At 38.5% G+C, this 21,578-nt stretch overlaps 1 protein-coding gene and 1 non-coding gene across 2 annotated transcripts in view; both read left to right on the top strand.

Moving 5' to 3' along the window:
- LARS1 (leucyl-tRNA synthetase 1) overlaps positions 1-21,578 on the top strand; it is a 78,975-nt gene that overhangs the window by 39,894 nt on the left and 17,503 nt on the right. The window contains exons 16-27 of the mRNA XM_045060528.1: positions 1,029-1,114; positions 1,208-1,273; positions 1,372-1,454; positions 2,064-2,202; positions 3,262-3,474; positions 4,568-4,625; positions 6,603-6,666; positions 16,172-16,355; positions 18,071-18,161; positions 19,361-19,501; positions 20,562-20,702; positions 20,956-21,066. Coding sequence (XP_044916463.1) covers positions 1,029-1,114; positions 1,208-1,273; positions 1,372-1,454; positions 2,064-2,202; positions 3,262-3,474; positions 4,568-4,625; positions 6,603-6,666; positions 16,172-16,355; positions 18,071-18,161; positions 19,361-19,501; positions 20,562-20,702; positions 20,956-21,066 — 1,377 coding nt within the window. The remainder of the gene's footprint in view (positions 1-1,028; positions 1,115-1,207; positions 1,274-1,371; positions 1,455-2,063; positions 2,203-3,261; positions 3,475-4,567; positions 4,626-6,602; positions 6,667-16,171; positions 16,356-18,070; positions 18,162-19,360; positions 19,502-20,561; positions 20,703-20,955; positions 21,067-21,578) is intronic.
- On the top strand, positions 19,119-19,191 carry TRNAK-CUU. Its single transcript has one exon. It is a non-coding gene; the product is annotated as a tRNA-Lys (tRNA).

Here is a 21,578-nt window from a genome sequence, read left to right as displayed (position 1 = left end):
GTTTACTTTTTGTGCATCTAGTTTTTTAAAAGCAGTGGTTCTATGTGTTTAATTTCATTATTTTCTTTATATTCTTTTTTTTTTATTTTTTAGAGAGAGAGATCGAGCATGAGCGGGGAGAGAGGCAGAGAGAGGAGAGAGAGAATCCCAAGCAGGGTCTGCGCTGACAATGCTCACATCTCCCCCTCTTTATATTCTTACTATAACAAGGATAGGGACGCCTGGGTAGCTCAGTCAGTTAAGCTTTAGACTCTTGATTTCAGTGCAGGTCATGATCTCTTGGTTTAAGAGTTCAAGTCCCGAGTCGGGCTCCATGCTTATAGTTCGGAGCCTGCTTGGTATTCTCTCTCTCCCTTTCTCACTGCCCATCCCCTCCTTGCACTCACTCTCTCTCTCTCTCTCTCTCTAAATAAATAAATAAATAAATAAATAAATAAATAAATAAACTTAAAACAAAAATAATAAGGGTAGCTTCCATAGGCAATCTAACCTTCAAACCATAGAATTAGAAAGTATTGAACATCATTCATGTTCCACTGACAAGGAATAATTGATACCTAGGAAAGATGATCCATTTGACAGAGATACACACCTTTTCAAAAGCAAATGAGTATAGAAAGAATGGCAGGGGTGCCTGGGTGGCTCAGTTGGTTAAGTGGCTGACTTCAGCTCAGGTCATGATCTCACGGGTCATGATCTCACGGTTTTTGAGTTCGAGCCCCGCGTCGGTCTCTGTGCTGACAGCTTGGAGCCTGGAGCCTGCTTTGGATTCTGTGTCTCCCCCTCCCTCTGTTCCTCCCCTGCTTGCACTCTGTCTCTCTCTCAAAAATAAAGATTAAAAAAAAATTAAAAAAAAAAAGAGAATGGCAGATAACTTATACCGGGAAGACATACTGAAGATGTGGGGTGGTGTAACATTTTTTATTGGTGGTGTAACATTTTTTTTTAAAGTTGTTTTTTTATTGTCCCTGAGGAATAGAGATTGACTTGACATAATATCTGATATATTTTTATTTGCTTTCATGTAGGGAGATGCCTTTATTTACATGGAACCAGAAAAACAAGTTATGTCCAGGTCTTCAGATGAATGTGTCGTGGCCTTGTGTGACCAGTGGTTAGTCTCTCGTACAGCAAGACATTTCCTTCAGTCATTTTACTTATCCTTTTGAATTTTATGTTTTTTTTTAATCAATCTGTCCACTACCAGGTACTTGGATTATGGAGAAGAGAACTGGAAACAACAGACATCCCAGTGCTTGAAGAACCTGGAAACGTAAGAAGGGAAAAAAGTGATGAGGGAAGGGAAAGGAGATCAGAAACATGGAAGACAGTGAGGATGAAGAGAGACACTGTACCTTTTACTCTCTCCAGATTCTGTGAGGAGACCAGGAGAAATTTTGAAGCTACCCTAGGTTGGCTACAAGAGCATGCCTGCTCGAGAACTTATGGTTTAGGTAAGCATGCTTCAAATTCTTCTGTTTGAATGACTTGGCCAGTTACCTGGCAAATTAGCCCTTTTACTTTTTCTCTGTCTCTCCTAGTATTTTTCTGAATTGAGAGGTTTTGGTTTGAGGGTGAGGGAAACTGGGATGTGGTGCCCTACCATCTATCTACCTGCTGGTAGAGTATGACCTCTCAAATCCACATGGCTTTATGGATTTTTTTTAATAGAAACTTTGTAGTGCTTCAACCATTTTGCCTTTTTAAAAAATGTTTATTTATTTTCAAGCAGGGAGGAGGGGGGCAGAGAGGGAGGGAGGGAGAGAATCCCAAGCAGGCTCTGCACGGTCAGCATGGAGCCGGATGCGAGGTTCTATCTCACGACCTGTGAGATCACGACCCGAGCCGAGATCAAGAGCCGGACACTCAACTGACTGAGCCACCCCAGTGCCCCCATTTTGCTTTATATTTACTAGTTCATTTTGTTAATTATTTAAGCAAATTTAAGACCTTCTTAAATAAGTAGCTTTGTAAATGCTATAGACCTTGAAGATATGGATTCTCCAGATGAAGTATCTCTTTTAAGTTCCTCAGGAATTAATTTTCTTCTTTTTATCTTGCAGGTACTCGTCTGCCATGGGATGAGCAGTGGCTGATTGAATCGCTGTCTGATTCCACTATTTACATGGCATTTTACACAGTAGCACACCTGCTGCAGGGGGGTAACTTGCGAGGACAGGCAGAATCTCCGCTGGGCATCAGGTTGGTGAATGGATGCGGCAAAGAAATGTAGTTTATTAGCAGGAGGTGTGATCTTTTGATTTACACATTGAAAATTCCTTTTTTAAAATTATTTTATTATTTTATTTATTTTTTAAAACTTTTTATAATGTTTATTTTTGAGAGAGAGAGAGAGAGAGAGACAGAGCTTGAGACTGGGAGGGCAGAGAGGGAGACACAGAATCTGAAGCAGGCTGCAGGGTCTGAGCTGTCAGCACAGAGCCCAACGCAGGGCTCGAACCCACAAACCATGGGATAATGACCTGAGCCAAAGTCGGACGCTTAACTGACTGAGTCACCCAGGCATCCCTTTATTTTTTAATATTTATTTATTTATTTATTTATTTATTTATTTATTTATTTATTTAATTTTGAGACAGAGAGTATGTGAATGGGACAGGGACAGAGAAAGAGAGAGAGAGAGGAAGAGAGAAAATATTCTAAGCAGGCTCTGTATTGTCAGCACAGGGCCTAATGTGGGGCTTGAACTCATGAACCGTGAGATTATGACCTGAGCTGAAGTCACATGCTTAACTGAGTTATTTTTTTATTTTTTAAGGTTATTTATTTTGAGAGAGACAGAGACACTGCAAGTGGGAAAAAGGTAGAGAGGGAGACAGAGAATCCCAAGCAGGCTCTGTGCTGTCATCATGGAGCCTGACCTGGGGCACCATCTCACGAACTGTGAGATCATGACCTGAGCTGAAACCAAGAGTCAGATGCTCAACTGACTGAGCCACCCAGGAGCCACAAATTTCCTTTTTTTTTTTTTTAAATAATTAGTTTTCATAAGAATTCATTTAGCAAATTTTGCTAATGATGTTGTTGCTTTTTTGCTGTTGAACTGAGAAAAAGTAATAAATCGTCCCTCTATTATTGTTACTGTTCTTTATTCTTAGGGGAATCTATTGTCATTTGTTATGGTAACTACATTAAGACAAATATCTACGTCATGGTTAGATGAAAATACTGATTCTTTCATGGAAAAATATATATTTTTTTGATGCTGGTTTTTTTTGTTTGTTTTTATTTTAATTACAGACCACAACAGATGACCAAGGAAGTTTGGGATTATGTTTTCTTCAAGGAGGCTCCATTTCCTAAGACTCAGATCCCAAAGGAAAAGTTAGATCAATTAAAGCAGGAATTTGAGTTCTGGTATCCGGTGGATCTCCGAGTCTCTGGCAAGGATCTTGTTCCAAATCATCTTTCATATTACCTTTATAATCATGTGGCTATGTGGCCAGAACAAAGGTGAGTGCTAAAAAGGATGCAGACTAAACTTATGCCTTGTGGCTTCAAATATTTAAGAAGTTATCGTGCAAGGTATAGTTAGATTTGCCAGTCACTTTCTTTTTCTTCTATTAAATGTATACTGAAGCATAAAGCACACCTTCTCCTATCTAGTACATCCAGAAATCCTCCTACTTACTTTAGGCTCCCTCTCAGAGAGAGAGGGAGACACAGAATCAGAAGCAGACTCCGATTCTGAGCCATCAGCCCAGAGCCCGACGCGGGGCTCGAACTCACAGACCACGAGATCGTGACCTGAGCTGAAGTTCGACACTTAACCGACTGAGCCACCCAGGCGCCCCTCTAAGATCTTTTTATAGCCACACTTCTAGCCCTGCCTGTATTTTTTTTTTAATTTTTTTTTTTTAATTTTTTTTTTCAACGTTTTTATTTTATTTTTGGGACAGAGAGAGACAGAGCATGAACGGGGGAGGGGCAGAGAGAGAGGGAGACACAGAATCGGAAACAGGCTCCAGGCTCTGAGCCATCAGCCCAGAGCCTGACGCGGGGCTCGAACTCACGAACCGCGAAATCGTGACCTGGCTGAAGTCGGACGCTTCACCGACTGCGCCACCCAGGCGCCCCTTGAATTTTTTTTTTTTTAACGTTTATTTATTTTTGAGACAGAGAGAGAGCATGAATGGGGGAGGGGCAGAGAGAGAGGGAGACACAGAATCAGAAGCAGGCTCCAGGCTCTGAGCTATCAGCCCAGAGCCTGACGCAGGGCTCGAACTCACAGACCGGGAGATCGTGACTTGAGCTGAAGTCGGACGCCCAACCTACTGAGTCACCCAGGCGCCCCCCTGCCTGTATTTTTTAAATAGTTACTACATAGTATTTCAGTGTATGCCTGCATCATAGTTTATGTAACCAGTCCTTCACTTAACGCACACTTTACTTTTTATTTTTTTCGTTATGAACAGCACTCAGTAAATATCCTTGTACATTTGTCTTTGCAAATTTTTACAGATCTTTTAGCATTTACCTCAACTTTTTAAGCTTAAACTAGAATGTTTATGTTGTGTTTTCTGTCTTTGAACATTTACCTGTAAAGTGACAAATGGCCTGCAGCTGTGAGAGCAAATGGACATCTCCTCCTCAACTCTGAGAAAGTAAGTAAGGCTTTTGGCCTCTCGAAAGTTTAAAATTCTGCAGAAAACTTTTCAGATACAGGAAGTTGTATTTCTTAAAGAAATAAAGAGTATAAAAATCAGAGTTAGTCTTCCATTTAAAATATATAGGACTACCAGCATAAATTAGGGAGTAGAGTGAATAGTATTAACTGAGGGGAGGGAGTGGGAAAATTTGTTATGTTATGTTTTGTTATGTTACATTACGATATGTTAGAAGGAGGGAGAACGTGAGCAGGGAAGAGAGGCAGAGGGAGGGAGAGAGAGAGAGAATCTTAAACCCTTAAGCAGGCTCCATGCTCAGCATGGTACCTGATGTGGGGCTGCATCCCATGAGCCAACTGGGATTGTGACCTGAGCCAAAATCAAGAGTTGGGTACTCAACCGACTGAGCCACTCAGGTGCCCCAAAACTTACTTATTTTAACATTTGTGGTTAGAATGACAGAAGGTAACACAAATTGTGACTAGAGGAGAGAGAGATAGATAAGAAACATAAAGATCCTAGCATTGTGACCCTAGAATATCTTTCTCATTAAGTTGAGAAGATCATTTGGTGGGATTTGTTTTATACTATGACCAGCCACTGAATTATAATAATAGAATTTTGGAATTGCCAGGATTCTTAACAGTCATGTAATGTTTCTTCCCAGGCAATGTAATATTTCTGTTTATACTAGTATTGCTTCCAGTATTGTTAAAACTCTTAGTATATATGATTTTTAATAGGCTACGTAAGACTTTATGTCTCATTAATCAATATCTTCAACAGGAGGTTATGCAAACCTCATAACCAAGCCCTTGTTTGCTCCTGTGATGCTTTTGTGCACATTAGGAAGGGGTACCCCTCCTCAACCAAACCTGAAATTAAGTTACTATGTTATTTCTTAGTAATGACAATTTTAGCAAGTTGGATTTGTTACAGTTAGTGAATGTTGCTGCTCCTGTTGGCATATTAATGGTAAAACTATTCTTTGCTATAAATATCTGTCATAATGAGAATAGACATAGATTTAAACAAATAATAGATGGTCTGAATTGTAAAATGAAACATCATTTAACCAGTGTTCTAATATTGAAAGGGAATAAAAAAGTTCATTTAAAATAATCTCTATGTTAGACCGAAAACAGCTCTTTAATTAGAAACATGGGCTATTGGATGCGCCTGGCTGACTTAGTCAGTAAAGCATGTGACCCTTAATCTCAGGGTTATGAATTCAATCCTCATATTGGATGTGGAGCCTACTAAAAAAAAAAAAAAAAAAAAGCATGGGCTATTTATAGATTTTGTTAGATCAACAAGGACTTTTGATTCTTAAATTCATTTTTACTTTGTAAGTCAAAGTGACACTATGTATGTTATATATTTATCTGTATGTATGTATATGTATATATGTATATGAATGTAAATTGTGGAATATCATGACATTCTCTTTGGTCTCAACATTGTTGTACTCTACACTGTACTGAATTTCTTAGAACTAGATACTTTATTGCCATGTAGCATAAAACTGGATAATCACCTCTGTTTGGTATCAGCAAAGTTATGATAAAGATACAACATTCTTAAATAGTAAAGATTGATAGGCTGTGCACAGTGCCTCCTTTGATGTAGTGCCCTCAGGTAGAGCACAGCTTGAACAAACAATTATTGTGACGCCGTTGACAGGAAGTTCCCTAAAAGCCCAACTCTGACTTCATACACTAGTCCTTTCATTTCTGAAGGAGTCTGATTGCTGTAAAGCTCTTCTTTATAAGCAGCTGAAATGAAGTAACTTAGTAACCGGACTTTAGTTTCTATGTCTGGAAAATTAGTGCAAGGTATCTTTTCCATTCCCTCTTTGTAATATTTTTTGTCTGTGTTTATCTGATTGTGGCTAACCCATGTATTTTGATTTGGCTGATTTGGTTTATTTTACTTATATGCTTAATAATGCCTGGTCATTGACTTTTATTTCAGATGTCAAAGTCCACAGGCAACTTCCTCACTTTGACCCAAGCTATCGACAAATTTTCAGCGGATGGTGAGTATGCTTTTTTATTATTGCTATTATATAGGGTCTGATTCTCTTCAGATTATAGAAAACAAGTTAAAATTGTTTCAGTTTTACTGCCTTTTTTTTTTTTTTTGCTTTTACAGTAGTTTAAAATAGTCATGTTTTCTTTGTGTACAAGCAATGTAATATTTAAAATGTAAGAATTGCTGACATGATCTTTTTAGGAACAGATTTGAACTAAGACTATTAGAGTCTTTTTAAAAAAGAAACTCACTGTAATTGCTACCCGGCTTGCTTCAATTTCTTATTACTTGAAAGATGAAAGAATCGGTTTGTAGAAATGTTGACTGTGAAGCTTTTCCAAAGTATTTGCTTCATACTTGATATAAATATGGGTCACTTAAACCTGGGAGCATTCATTTTTTAGAACAGTCTTTTCTCCTTGGCCTCAGTACTGTTCCATTTGATCATTACTTTGTCAAGGGAAGACATGCACTGTGTAACCTGAAGGAACCATTCATTACTTTGGTCATCATGGCACTTGTTTCTTCTCATCATGGCTAGCACAGTTTGAGGCCATACTGATGGGAATGGGAAAGAACTAACCTAATTAACTTGGAGAAACATTGCTTTGACTGGACACTGTAAACCAAAAAGAACTGCACATCAGTACTGTAATTGGTAAGACTATTTCTTGCGTGAGGTATAGGTTAGCAGTGTGTGCTGGGATTGAACAAATAAATCTATTGTAGATATGAGAGCTCACTGTCAAAGAAGATGGAAATAATAAAGGGGGAATGCTAGAACGCAGCCTGTAGTGTTGGATTGGAATTGGCAATATCTAATGGTTTTAATTTTATATATAGATAGATTAATGCAAAAATTAACATTGGTGTGTGCAGTGGGTTAGTGCATGTGCACACATTTCCCTAGCTGTGTGTGCCAAGAAGGCTTATGAGCAGTGACACCCCAGTGGCAGAGGCACACCTGGCATTCAGATCTTGGTTTCTAACTACAGTTTTCCGATAAGTGGAACTGGGGTGCCTAGGAGAAGTGACTGATTTGCAGTCTGGAGTAGGGAAAATAACAAGATGAGCATGGAACACATTGTTCCAGAAAATAAGGAAATGTTTCAATAAGGATGGGGACATTTGAAGGGCACACAGGTACTGAAGACAGAAGGTGGCAGCAGAGTAGGAGGATTCTCACTTGCCTTGTCCCATGAATACAGCTAAATAACTATCAGATCATCTTAAATAGCCCAGAAATCTATATGAAGACTGGCAGAACACACTCTACAACTAAAGATAGAGAAGAGGCCATATTGAAGAAGGTAGGAAGTGTGGAGACATGGTTTGGGAAAGAAACAGATCATGACCGCTGTTGGGGAGAGGGAGCTGCAGTCATGGAAAGGATAAGACATAAACTAGCACACAGGGGAGCACATGGGGAAAACAAATCCCTATAGCAAAGGGCTTGGAAAGCGAGAGAGCCTGAATTTTTGAGTACTTGTATCCAGTGGGGCTTAAAGTTTGGAGTTTTAAAGGTCACTGTGCTTGGCTCTGGAATAGCCTGGAGGACATTGGGGCTGTGTTTGGAGAGAAGGCAAGCAAACATCATGCAGACATATGGCAGGGAAACAGTGATCTGAAGAGCACCCGGGACACATAGTGGAGAAGTTAGTTGCTCATCTCATAGCATGTTCCGGAGTGGCAGCATTCACAGAGGGACCCCTCCAGGAACAAAGGAATTGGCAGGTGCCGTTCCCTTCCTCATCCTTCAGCATAAACACAGGGCCGCCAGTAGGAACTAGTGCAGTGCTGATACTTGCCACCTAACTTGCTTACATCAAGCCCCACCACTCTGCATTTTGGTGGAACCACACCTCCTGGTTATGCTTGCCTCAGTCCCAGTGCAGCAGGCCCCCTTCCTCAGAAGACTGGCTCAAACCCCTGCCCACACCATGTCTCTCGAACTGAGAATTTTATGAGGCCTTAGTGCTGGCAGCACCAGATTTCATTTCACAAGCAGACCAGAGCACACCTAGTTTAAGTGCGCCACATTCAGGGACCAAACACTGCCTACAACAGGCAAAGAGAGCATCTGTAGATGACTGGCCTGAAAGATAAAGCAGCCAGGAAAAACAGCAGAGCACACGCAGCATACATTGGAGATATTCCTGGGAGCAGCAGGTCCTGGGGAAATGGGGATACTACACAGTAGGACACTATAGGCTTTTCTTCATAAAGGCTTTACCTTCAAGAACAGGAGACGTTAGCTGACTTTCCTAATGCACAGAAACAGGCACAGAGACTCGGACAAAATGAGAAGACATAATTTGTCCCAAATGAAAGAATAAGACAAGGCCATGACTGGAGATCTAAGCGAAACAGATATAAATAACATGCCTGATTAAGACTTTAAAACAGACTTTTTTTTTTTTTTTTTTTTAAAGCCTATTCTTTTTTTTCAACGTTTATTTATTTTTGGGACAGAGAGAGACAGAGCATGAACGGGGGAGGGGCAGAGAGAGAGGGAGACACAGAATCGGAAACAGGCTCCAGGCTCTGAGCCATCAGCCCAGAGCCTGATGCGGGGCTCGAACTCACTGACTGCGAGATCGTGACCTGGCTGAAGTCGGACGCTTAACCGACTGCGCCACCCAGGCGCAGGATACTAACTGGATTTGAGAAAAGAGTAGAGAACATCATTGGGACCATCAACACAGAGATAAGGAATAACAGCAGAGATAACGGGCTCAGTAAACAAAGTGCGAAACACACTCAAAATGAACAGAAGGCTGGAAGAAGCAGAGGAATGAAGTAATTACTAGATGACAGAGTAATAGAAAGTAATCAAACTGAACAAAAGAGAGAAAAAAGAATTCTGCAAAGTGAGAGTAAACTTAGGGAACTCAGTGAATCCATCAAACATAGTAACAATCGTATTATAGAGTCCCAGAAGAAGAAGAAGAGAGAAAAGCAGGCAGAGAATGTATTTGAAGACATTATAGCTGAAAACTTACCTAATCTGGAGAAGGAAACAGATAGCCAGATCTAGGAAACACAGGGAACCTCCAACAAAATTAACAAAAGCAGACCCATTCCAAGACATATTGTAGTTAAAATGGCAAAATATAGTGATAAGGAATAAATATTTAAAGCATCAAGACAAGGGTGGGTCATTTGGTTAAGCGTCCCACTCTTGATTTTGACTTGTGTCCTGATCTCATGGTTTGTGGGTTTGAGCCCTGCATTGGGCTCTGTGCTGATGTGCAGAGCCTGCTTGGGATTCTCTTTCTCCTCTCTCTGCCTTTCCCCTGCTCATGTTATCTCTCTCTCTCTCTCTCTCTCTCTCTCTCTGTCTCAAAAATAAATAAATAAACATTAAAAAACAGCAAGACAAAAGAAGATGGTTACATACAAAGGAAACCCCATAAGTTGATCAACAGATTTTTTAGCAGAAACTTTCCAAGCTAGAAAGGAGTGACATGATATATGCAAAGTGCTAAATGGGAAAAACCTGCAGCCAAGAATACTCTGTCCATCAAGGCTATCATTCAGAATGGAAGAATAGATAAAGAGCTTTCCAGACAAAAACTAAAGGAGTTCATGACTAGTAAACCAGCCCTGTAAGAAATATTAGAGGACTCTTTGAGTGGAAAGGAAAGACCAAAAATGACAGTATGGGGGTAGCAAACACAAAAGCAATAAAAAAATGAATATATCTGTAAAAAAAACAGTCAAGGAATTCACAAAATAAAAGGATGTAAAACATCATATACCTAAAACATGGGGAGGGATGGAAGTAAAGAATGGGTTTAAACTTAAATGACCATCAACTTAATACAATACAGACCATGATATGCAGAAGATGGTATGTATAAATCTAATGGTAACCACAAATAGAATACTAATAAATATACAAAGAATGAAGAGAAAGAAATCAAAATATATCACTAAAGGAAACCAACAAACCATGAAAGAGAGTAAGACAAGAAACGATCAGAGAAAATTTTCAGAAACAACACAAAACAAGTAATAAACTTTAAAAAACATATCTATCAATAATTACTTTGAATGTAAATACAAATCTATCAATAATTACTTTTTTTTTAATGAAATTTATTGACAAATTGGTTTCCATACAACACCCAGTGCTCATCCCAAAAGGTGCCCTCCTCAATACCCATCACCCACCCTCTCCTCCCTCCCACCCCCATCAACCCTCAGTTTGTTCTCAGTTTTTAAGAGTCTCTTATGCTTTGGCTCTCTTCCACTCTAACCTCTTTTTTTTTTTTTTTTTCCTTCCCCTCCCCCATGGGTTCCTGTTAAGTTTCTCAGGATCCACATAAGAGTGAAACCATATGGTATCTGTCTTTCTCTGTATGGCTTATTTCACTTAGCATCACACTCTCCAGTTCCATCCACGTTGCTACAAAACGCCCTATTTCATTTTTTCTCATTGCCACGTAGAATTCCATTGTGTATATAAACCACAATTTCTTTATCCATTCATCAGTTGATGGACATTTAGGCTCTTTCCATAATTTGGCTATTGTTGAGAGTGCTGCTATGAACATTGGGGTACAAGTGGCCCTATGCATCAGTACTCCTGTATCCCTTGGATAAATTCCTAGCAGTGCTATTGCTGGGTCATAGGGTAGGTCTATTTTTAATTTTCTGAGGAACCTCCACACTGCTTTCCAGAGCGGCTGCACCAATTTGCATTCCCACCAACAGTGCAAGAGGGTTCCCGTTTCTCCACATCCTCTCCAGCATCTAGAGTCTCCTGATTTGTTCATTTTGGCCACTCTGACTGGCGTGAGGTGATACCTGAGTGTGGTTTTGATTTGTATTTCCCTGATAAAGAGCAACGCTGAACATCTTTTCATGTGCCTGTTGGCCATCCGGATGTCTTCTTTAGAGAAGTGTCTATTCATGTTTTCTGCCCATTTCTTCACTGGGTTATTTGTTTTTCGGGTGTGGAGTTTGGTGAGCTCTTTATAGATTTTGGATACTAGCCCTTTGTCCGATATGTCATTTGCGAATATCTTTTCCCATTTCGTTGATTGCCTTTTAGTTTTGTTGGTTGTTTCCTTTGCTGTGCAGAAGCTTTTTATCTTCATAAGGTCCCAGTAATTCACTTTTGCTTTTAATTCCCTTGCCTTTGGGGATGTGTCGAGTAAGAGATTGCTACGGCTGAGGTCAGAGAGGTCTTTTCCTGCTTTCTCCTCTAAGGTTTTGATGGTTTCCTGTCTCACATTTAGGTCCTTGATCCATTTTGAGTTTATTTTTGTGAATGGTGTGAGAAAGTGGTCTAGTTTCAACCTTCTGCATGTTGCTGTCCAGTTCTCCCAGCACCATTTGTTAAAGAGACTGTCTTTTTTCCATTGGATGTTCTTTCCTGCTTTGTCAAAGATGAGTTGGCCATACGTTTGTGGGTCTAGTTCTGGGGTTTCTATTCTATTCCATTGGTCTATGTGTCTGTTTTTGTGCCATATCAATAATTACTTTGAATGTAAATGGACTACACACTCCAATCAAAAGACGCTGCATGACATAATGAATAAAAAAAGCAAGAGCCATTTATATGCTGCCTACAAGAAACTCATTTTTTTTAAGATTCTATTTTTAAATAATCTCTACACTGAAGGTGGGGCCTCAAATCACAAACCTGAGATCAAGAGCTGCACACTCCACTGACTGAGCCAGCCAGGCACCCCCTACAAGAGACTCATTTTAGACTTAAAGGCACCTGCAGATTGAAAGTATGGGGATAGAGAAACATGTCTTGCAAATGGATGTCAGAAGAAAGCCAGAGTAGCAGTACTTATATTGGACAAAATAGACTGTAAAACAAAGACTATAACGAGAGGTAAAGAAGGACACTGTGCAATAATAAAGGGGACAACTCAACAGGAAGATATAACCATTATATCTGCACCGAAATACATAAAACAGTTAATGGCAAACATAAAGGAACTGATCAATAATAATACAATAATAGTAGCAGACTTTAACACCCCACTTACATCAATGAACAGGTCATCTAAACAGAAAATCAACCAGGAAACAATGGCTTTGAATGACACACTGGACCAGATGGATTTAACAGATATATTTAGAACATTCCTTTGTAAAACAGCACAATACACATTCTTTTCAAGTGCACATGGAACATTCTCTAGAATGGATCACATATTACGCCACAAAACAAGCCTTAACAAATTTAAAAAGATCCAAGTCGTAACATGCATCTTTTCTGATCACAACATTATGAAATTAGAAGTTAACTACAAGAAAAAATCTGGAAAGACCACAAATACATGGTGATTAAATACCATGCTATTAAACTTGGAATGGGCCCTGGGGTGCCTGCGTGGCTCAGTCAGTTAAGTGTCCCACTCTTCATTTCGGCTCAGGTCATATCTCACAGTTCTTGGGTTTGAGCACCACATTGGGCTCTGCACTGACAGTTTGGAGCCTGCTTGAGATTCTCTCTCTGCCCCTCCCCATGCCTCTTTCTCAAAATAAATAAACCTAAAAAACAAAAAAACAAAAAACCCCAAAACATTGAATAGACCAACCAGGAAATAAAAGAAGAAATAAAAAAGTACATGGAAACAAATGAAAATGGAAATAGAATGGTCCAAAACCTTTGGGACACAGTGAAAGCAGTTCTGAGAGAAGTTTATAACAATCCAGTTCTACTTCAAGAAACAAAAAAAATCTCAAACAATCTAACATTACACCTAAAGGAGCTAAACAAAGAGCAAGAAGCAAAACCTAAAACAAGCAGAGGTTAGGAAGTAATAAAGATTAGAGTAGAGGGGCGCCTGGGTGGCTCAGTCGGTTAAGCGTCCGACTTCAGCTCAGGTCATGATCTCGCGGTCCATGAGTTTGAGCCCCATGTCGGGCTCTGGGCTGGTGGCTCAGAGCCTGGAGCCTGCCTCAGATTCTGTGTTTCCCTCTCTTTCTGCCCCTCCTCCGTTCATGCTCTCTCTCTGTCTGAAAAATAAATAAACGTTAAAAAAAAATTAAAAAAAAAAAGATTAGAGTAGAAATAAATGATATAGAAACTAAAACAAAAACAAAAACCCCAGTGAAACAGATCAATGAAACTAGGAGCTGGGTCTTGGAAAAAAATCAATAAAATTGATAAACTTCTAAGTAGACTCATCAAGAAAAAAAGAGAAAGGACCCAAATAAATAAAATCATAAATGAGAGAGGAGAAATAAACACCACAGAAATACAAACAATTAGAATATTATGCAAAACTATATGCCAACAAATTAGGCAACCTAGAAGAAATGGATAAATTCCTAGAAACATATAACCTCTGAAAGCTGAAACAGGAAGAAATAGAATATTTGAACAGACTGATTACTAGCAAAGAAATTGAATCAGTAATCAAAAAACTCCCAAAAAATAAAAGTCCAGAACCAGATGTCTTCAGGGGCGAATTTTACCAAACATTTATTTATTCAAAGATTTTATTTTATTAAAAAAAATGTTTATTCATTTTCAGGGAGAGCGCAAGCAGGGGAGGGGCAGGGAAAGCAGGGGAGGAGCAGAGAGAGGGAGGGAGAGAGGGAAAATCCCAAGCAGGCTCTGTGCTGTGAGCACGGAGCCTGATGTAGGGCCCAGTCTCAGAAACGTGAGATCATGACCTGAGCTGAAATCATGAGTTAGATGGACGCTTAACCAACTGAGCCACCCAGGTACCCCACCAAGATATTTTTTAATCACAAAAGGAAAAACGATTAAGTCTATAGTGGAGAAAAGCCGGCAGACACTACGTCAGTGATGAAAGCTTGCAACACCAGTAAAAAGTTGAATCAGTATCTTGCACCTCCCTGATAGTGATGCACTGAGAAGACACATAACATCGCTTCTGCCAGAGGTTTATAAGCTCAGTCTAATCATGAGAAAACATCAGACAAACCAAGTTGAGAGAAATTCTATTAAGTAACTGATGAGTACTCATCAAAAATGTCAGGGTCATGAAAGACAAAGACGAAGAAACTGTCACAGATATGAGGAGACCAAGGAGGTAAAATGGTTAAATGCAATGTGTTTTTCCAGATTGGATCCTGCAGCAGAAACAGAATATTAGAAGAAAAACTGGTGAAATTTGAATAAGATCTGTAGTTAATACTATCGTACTAATGTTAACTTCCTGGGTTTGAAACTATGGTTAGGTAGGTTGTTAATGTTAGGGGAGCCTGTTAAATGTCTAATGTTTATGTCTATTCTCTTGCACCTTTTCTTTAAGTGTAAAATTATTTGAAATAAAAAGTTAAAAGTTTAGAGCTTCTTGTGTATTATAATGTATATTTAATGCGTACGTAACTTAATGTGACATGTTCTCATCTCCTCCCTTGTAGGCATAGACGGTAGAAAGCAATACCTACTCTTCTGAACTTGTACTTTTTCACTTAATTGTTCATATTTGAGATCATTCCATATAGATACATATCGAGTTTCCTCACTCTTTTGCAGCATTATAGTATTCCATTGTACAAGGATATCCTGTAACTTAATTAGGCTGTTATTAATGTTTTTTTTTTTCAATATTTTAGAATAAATATTCTGGTTGGAAAGCAAAATTTTGTTAGAAAGCTTAGAAGAATCGCTTTTAGAAATAAGAAATTAAATATATTTTTGTACATGGAAGGCACCAGTGTGTGTACTCATGCATTAAAATATAGTGTTTTGCTCCCTCTAAATGAGCCTTAGATGCTGATAGGGATCCCTATTGCCAGTTTATCACTTTTTTCCCCTGCTTCATTAAAGACCACTTTATCTCATTAACTCAGCATGCCTGAGAAGAAACAGCTATTGATGCTAAGTGTATGCAAATAAATACATGTGATTCAAATATTTGAACAACATTGTGGATCCTACTTTTGGTGATTTTTATTTTTGTTTTAGATCCATGGCAGTCCTTTATTATTTTTTAAATTTTTTATATTTTTTTAATTTTATAAAGTTTATTTGTAAAAGAGAGAGAGAGGGCACAATCAGGGAAGGGGCAGAGAGAGGAGAGAGAATCCCAAGAAGGCTCTGCACTGTGAGCCAAGAGCCCGATGTGGGGCTTGATCTCACAAACTATGAGATCATGACCTGAGCTGAAATCAACACTTGGAAGCTTAACCGACTGAGCCACCCAGGCGTCCCCATGCAGTCCTTTAAAGCATCTGCTATTTCTTAATTTATATGTAGGTTTGCAGTATACCAAATTGGATACATCGTTGATATTTAGTAACCATATTTTGTTTTTAAATTATTTTTTAAAAGTTTATTTATTTACTTTGAGAGAGAGGCACACACAGAGCATGAGCATGGGAGGGGCAGAGAGAGAGAATCCCAAGCCCCACTTGAGGCTCAGTCTCAGGAACGGCAAGATCACAACTGGAGCCAAAGTCCAGAGTCAGACGCTTAAGTGACTGAGTCACCCAGGTCCTCACCAACCACATTTTAAAATCATCAGTGATCTTCCTTCCTCTTCTTTTTCCTCCTCCTGCAGGAATGCGTTTGGCTCTGGCTGATGCTGGTGATACTGTTGAAGATGCTAACTTTGTGGAAGCCATGGCAGATGCAGGTATTCTCCGTCTGTACACCTGGGTAGAGTGGGTAAAAGAAATGGTTGCCAACTGGGACAGCCTCCGAAGCGGGCCTGCCAGCACCTTCAATGATAGAGTTTTCGCCAGGTAATTTGTGGACTCTGGCCACTTTGGCCTTCAGAGTTGCTTAGTCCTTGTGCATTTTTAAGTTTTCTTTTTTTTTCTCTCCTAAAATAAATTAGATGTTAATAATAGCTACTATTCACTGAAAGCTTACTTGTTCTAGGTACTCTGCTAAGCTCTTCGCATCCATTATCTGATTTTACCCTCACAGCAACCTTATGTGATAAAGATATTACTAGCTCTATTTTAAAGAAATCGAAGCTTAGAAAAATTAAGTATTTTATTAAGTGCCTCAAAACTAATAGTTTCAGATGGAGGATATGAATTTGCTTCTTTCTCCAGAGCTCATTCTCATTACCATTTTACCATGCTGTCTTGGCATTAGAGTAGGACAGAATGGTTAAATGAAAAGTAGATTAAAACGGTAAGAGAATGTCATTTTTTTTTTTCTTTCTAAAAGCACTTATCATCATCTTTGCATCAGGAGCCATCTTAAGAACTGGTGTTACAAAGTTGAATAGGACTTGACCCTTCACATATCCAACACATTACAAGTGCGATAATATAGGTAGAGGGAATTCAGAGGAGATGGCTTGTGAGTTCTGGGTTTCTTGAAAACTACATGGATTTTTACAGAGAGGAAAAAGCCATGGAGAGCGTGGTATTTATGTGAAGCACCATATATGGGGGGGAGAGTAGAAGATCAAACAAGTTGGGGCCAGATTAGGCTAAATTAAGAAGGGCCATAGGTATGGGAATGCAAGCTGGTGCATCCACTCTGGAAAACAGTATGGAGGTTCCTCAAAAAACTAAAAATAGAATTACCCTACGACCCAGCAATTACACTACTAGGCATTTATCCAAGGGATACAGGTGTGCTGTTTCGAAGGGACACATGCACCCCCATGTTTATAGCAGCACTGTCCACAATAGCCAAAGTATGGAAAGAGTCCACATGTCCATCAATGGATGAATGGATAAAGAAGATGTGGTATATCTATACAATGGAGTATGACTCGGCAATCAAAAAGAATGAAATCTTGCCATTTGCAACTGGCAAGATGGATGGAATTGGAGGGTATTATGCTAAGTGAAATTAGTCAGAGAAAGACAAAAGTCATAACTCACTCATATGAGGACTTTAAAAGACAAAACAGATGAACATAAGGGAACGGAAACAAAAATAATATAAAAACAGGGAGGGGGACAAAACAGAAGAGACTCATAAATATGGAGAACAAACTGAGGGTTACAGGAGGGGTTGTGGGAGGGGGGATGGGCTAAAGGGGTAAGGTGCACTAAGGAATCTACTCCTGAAATCACTGTTGCACTATATGCTAACTAATTTGGGTGTAAATTAAAAAAAATAAAACAAGTTAATAAAAAAAAAAAATTACTGACACGAAAGTCAAAAAAAAAAAAAAAAAAAAGAGGGCCATAGGTAGCATGAGAAAAATTTTTTTAATAGCCAATGTTAGTTGTTTAAAATGCAGCAAGTAAATCCGACTAGCTCCTTTGTTAAGCTGTTTTCATATTGTATTTTGGGCTTCATGATAAAGTTTCCATCAAGAAATTGTTAAACAAGGACGTCGCTAACTGTTGTTAACTGGTTTTGTGGTTGAGTGGTCTTAAATGTTTCAGGCGTTCTCATTATACTTCTTATTAGTATATGCAGCAGTTATTTATATTTTTGTGTACTTGCATTTAAACTCAGTCGTCTTTTTTTCCCTATTCAATAGTGAGATGAATGCAGGAATTATAAAAACAGATCAAAATTATGAAAAGATGATGTTTAAAGAAGCTTTGAAAACAGGGTTTTTTGAATTTCAGGTAGGCCTTTCTTTTAGTAGCTGTAAGCTGTGTTAGTATGAATATGATGTATTTCACCCTTTTTCCCTCCTGCTATAACATAATAACTAAAATAGAGACTGACGGGGTGCCTGCGTGGCTCAGTCGAATGCATCTGACTTTGGCTCAGGTCACGATCTCACAGTTCGTGAGTTCGAACCCCATGTCAGACTCTGTGCTGACAGCTCAGAGCCTGGAGCCTTTTTCGGGTTCTGTGTCTCCCTCTCTCTCTGTCCCTCCCCTGTTCATGCTCTGTCTCTCTCTCTGTCTCTGTCTCTCAAAAATGAATGAATGAATAGAGACTGAAATTGTTCCCAAGCAGTTTTTAAATTCCTAAGTAATTGTGATTTTAAATATTTCTCTTTGATATTCTTTCGGTTGTGTTCATGTAATAAAAGTATTTCTGTTTCTAGTAGAGCTGTGAGTTAATAAAGAGGTTAGGTCTAAAAACCAGCCACATTTTGCAGGAGAACATTTTAAATTGATAAAACATAAAGGCAAAACTGTAACTGCCATTGGTTTGAAAACAAGCGTGTTCTGATGTTTTCCACAAGGTGTCAGTATTTCCTCAAGTTTGGCAGTTCAAGTGCTTAAAGTAAAAATGTAGGTTTCCTCAATCAGTTTTGTAAAATATCACATTGGGATTTATGTAACTTGCTTTTCATAGATGTGGTTAAATAAGGATAAGTGCTGAACATAGCAGTGTGTCGTATTTATAGCCATTTTTGATACTTAATATCTTTCTTATAGGCTATTCAGAGCATCGTCAGCCCTTAATATGCAGTTTAAATTGTGCAGCCTTTATGTCTGTTAATGTATTTTTAAAATGTCTTAAAAAAATTTTTTTTTGAGAATCATTAATATAAAACCATAATATTTTTTGACAATGATTGGTACACATTTAATTGCAAGGTGTTAGAAATGTAGTAAAACTGGGGTGCCTGGCTGGCTCAGTTGGTAGAGCTTGTGACTCTTGATCTCAGGGTCGTGGGTTTGAACCCCACATTGGGTGTAGAGATTTCTTTAAAAAAATGAAGTAAAACTTTTATGACAATTCATTATGGAATTTGGAAAGACTAAAAGCTTAAAAATGCATTAAAATAGAGGTACTGCATTTTTTCTTTTGTTTTTTTTTTAACGAAGTATGGGGAGAAAATGATAAATAATTTCAAATTTTGTAGGCTGCCAAAGATAAATACCGTGAATTAGCCATCGAAGGGATGCACAGAGACCTTGTGTTCCGCTTTATTGAAGTTCAGACCCTTCTCTTGGCTCCATTCTGTCCACATCTCTGTGAGCACATCTGGACACTCCTGGGAAAGGTATCTGTATACATTTAAGATTTGGGTAGTTTTGATTTGGCACTTATTAAATAAATACAGAATAATGTTACTTAAGAGGAGAAGACTGAAAAAGAATATTTCAAGGCTAATGTTGGACTCATCATCTCGTAATCATTATAGCAAATTAAACCCAAGCTACCTTCTGTTTAGACAAATACATCATATATGTGCCTTTATTTATATACACGCAGTGTGTATATTTTAAAAACATGGGACTACGCATCTTATCACCTAATTCTTGTTAGGAAATTCTTGTTATCACCTAATTCTTGTTAGGAAAATACATTTTAATATATTTTAAAAATACATTTAATTTGAATACATAGATAACTAATTCTGTTTTTTCCAACTGTTAAAAGGTGAAAATCCTGAGAAATATATATAAATGACTGTTATGAGCAGCTTTTAACAAGATAGAAGTGTCTCTTTGCATAAATATTTTTGTTTTATATAAAATTTCTGGCATATGTAGGGCTGCATATTTAGGGCTTTATATTAGCATCCTTACTTACTGTGAAGGTAAATTCAGTTATTTCTCCTAGGCTTGCAGATAAACCGATTGGATGGTTTAATAATTCCTTTTCAACTTTATAAGCCAAACTCCTTTGTATTTTTCCAATGCATGAACAATGCAAAAATGTGCTCATGATATATATCCTGAATAGCCATGCTTTCAAAACTGGATGTATTAATAGGATAAAAACTGAGAGTTTGTATAATTTATGTAATAAAGATTAAATTTAGGCAAATTAGCATTACATAATTTTCTTTGAAAGTGAGCATCTGTGTGTGGGTATTAATACGCTTGTACAAATGGATGCTAATTAAGAATGTAGAGTCAGACTTCACAGCTTGAATTCTAGGGAACATTAGATCAGGGGCTGTGGAAGTGTGTTATGGGTAGTAAGGTTTGAACTTCGAGCACGCAATTACAGATGGTAGCCTTGGTATGGAAATGTAATCAAGAACCATAAAATAGTTGTGTTGTTTAATCCCACTGAACTGCTTTTTTTTTTGTTTTTTTGTTTTTTTCTTAAAGCCTGACTCAATTATGAATGCTTCATGGCCTCTGGCGGGTCCCGTGGATGAAGCCTTGATACGTTCCTCACAGTATCTCATGGAAGTAGCACATGACCTTAGATTGCGACTCAAGAACTATATGATGCCTGCTAAGGGGAAGGTGAAGTCATTTTTTTTTTTTTTTAAAGATTGTTCTTTAAAAGTTATTAGTTCAGTAACATTTGCTATGAATGGAACTTAAGACAATTATTGTTCAAATGTGTCAGGATATCTTTACTGCTAAGTCCGTTTTGTAGTACGTGTGTGCTTGTTAACGTCCGAGGCAGTAGTGGTATGTACCAGGAGAGGGTTCTCTCATCTTTGATTTATACAAAAGTGATGAAATGTTGTCTTCCCTTTCTTTTGCCCCGTAGAAGACTGACAAGCAACCGCCTCAGAAGCCTTCACATTGCACCATCTACGTGGCGAAGAGCTATCCTCCTTGGCAACATATCACCCTGTCAGTGCTCCGTAATCACTTTGAGGTGATGCTCTCTGCAGACTTTCCCCCTACATTGTTGGGTGCTGCCTGTGCTGTTTTGTTTGGAGGGTGCTGACAATGTCCGGGAGAAGGAAGACGGGTGACTTTGTCTAATTGTCTTTAGGCACGGAAAGTTTTTTGTTAGCCTTCCTGGCTCTTAAGTGGATCCTGAGGGAAAAGTTACTTTTTTTTTTTTATCATTTCTGAAGCTTTCTTACAAAAACACATTGGATCTAGTCATATGTAATTAAAAGATAATGAGACTTTCTCATATGTGGTTAAAATTATGAAGCCAAAGGACTGAGTTTGCCTTTTGAGTTGATTGTGGCTTGAACCCTGGGATTCATGAAGCCTTAACTTAGTTATGTTTTAAAAAAATCTGAAGCTTGGCTCTTGAGTAATTTAAAACAGAATGGTCAATTTGCTAATTACTCGTAGAAATGGAGAGCTTGTTGTTTTTGGCTCCGTCCGGTAAATAGCTATTAAATATGATTGTCGAATTTAAAGGAAACTCAA

Source organism: Felis catus, chromosome A1, assembly GCF_018350175.1.
Source record: "Felis catus isolate Fca126 chromosome A1, F.catus_Fca126_mat1.0, whole genome shotgun sequence".
Lineage (NCBI taxonomy): Eukaryota > Metazoa > Chordata > Mammalia > Carnivora > Felidae > Felis > Felis catus.
This window is presented reverse-complemented; position numbering and strand designations above follow the sequence as displayed.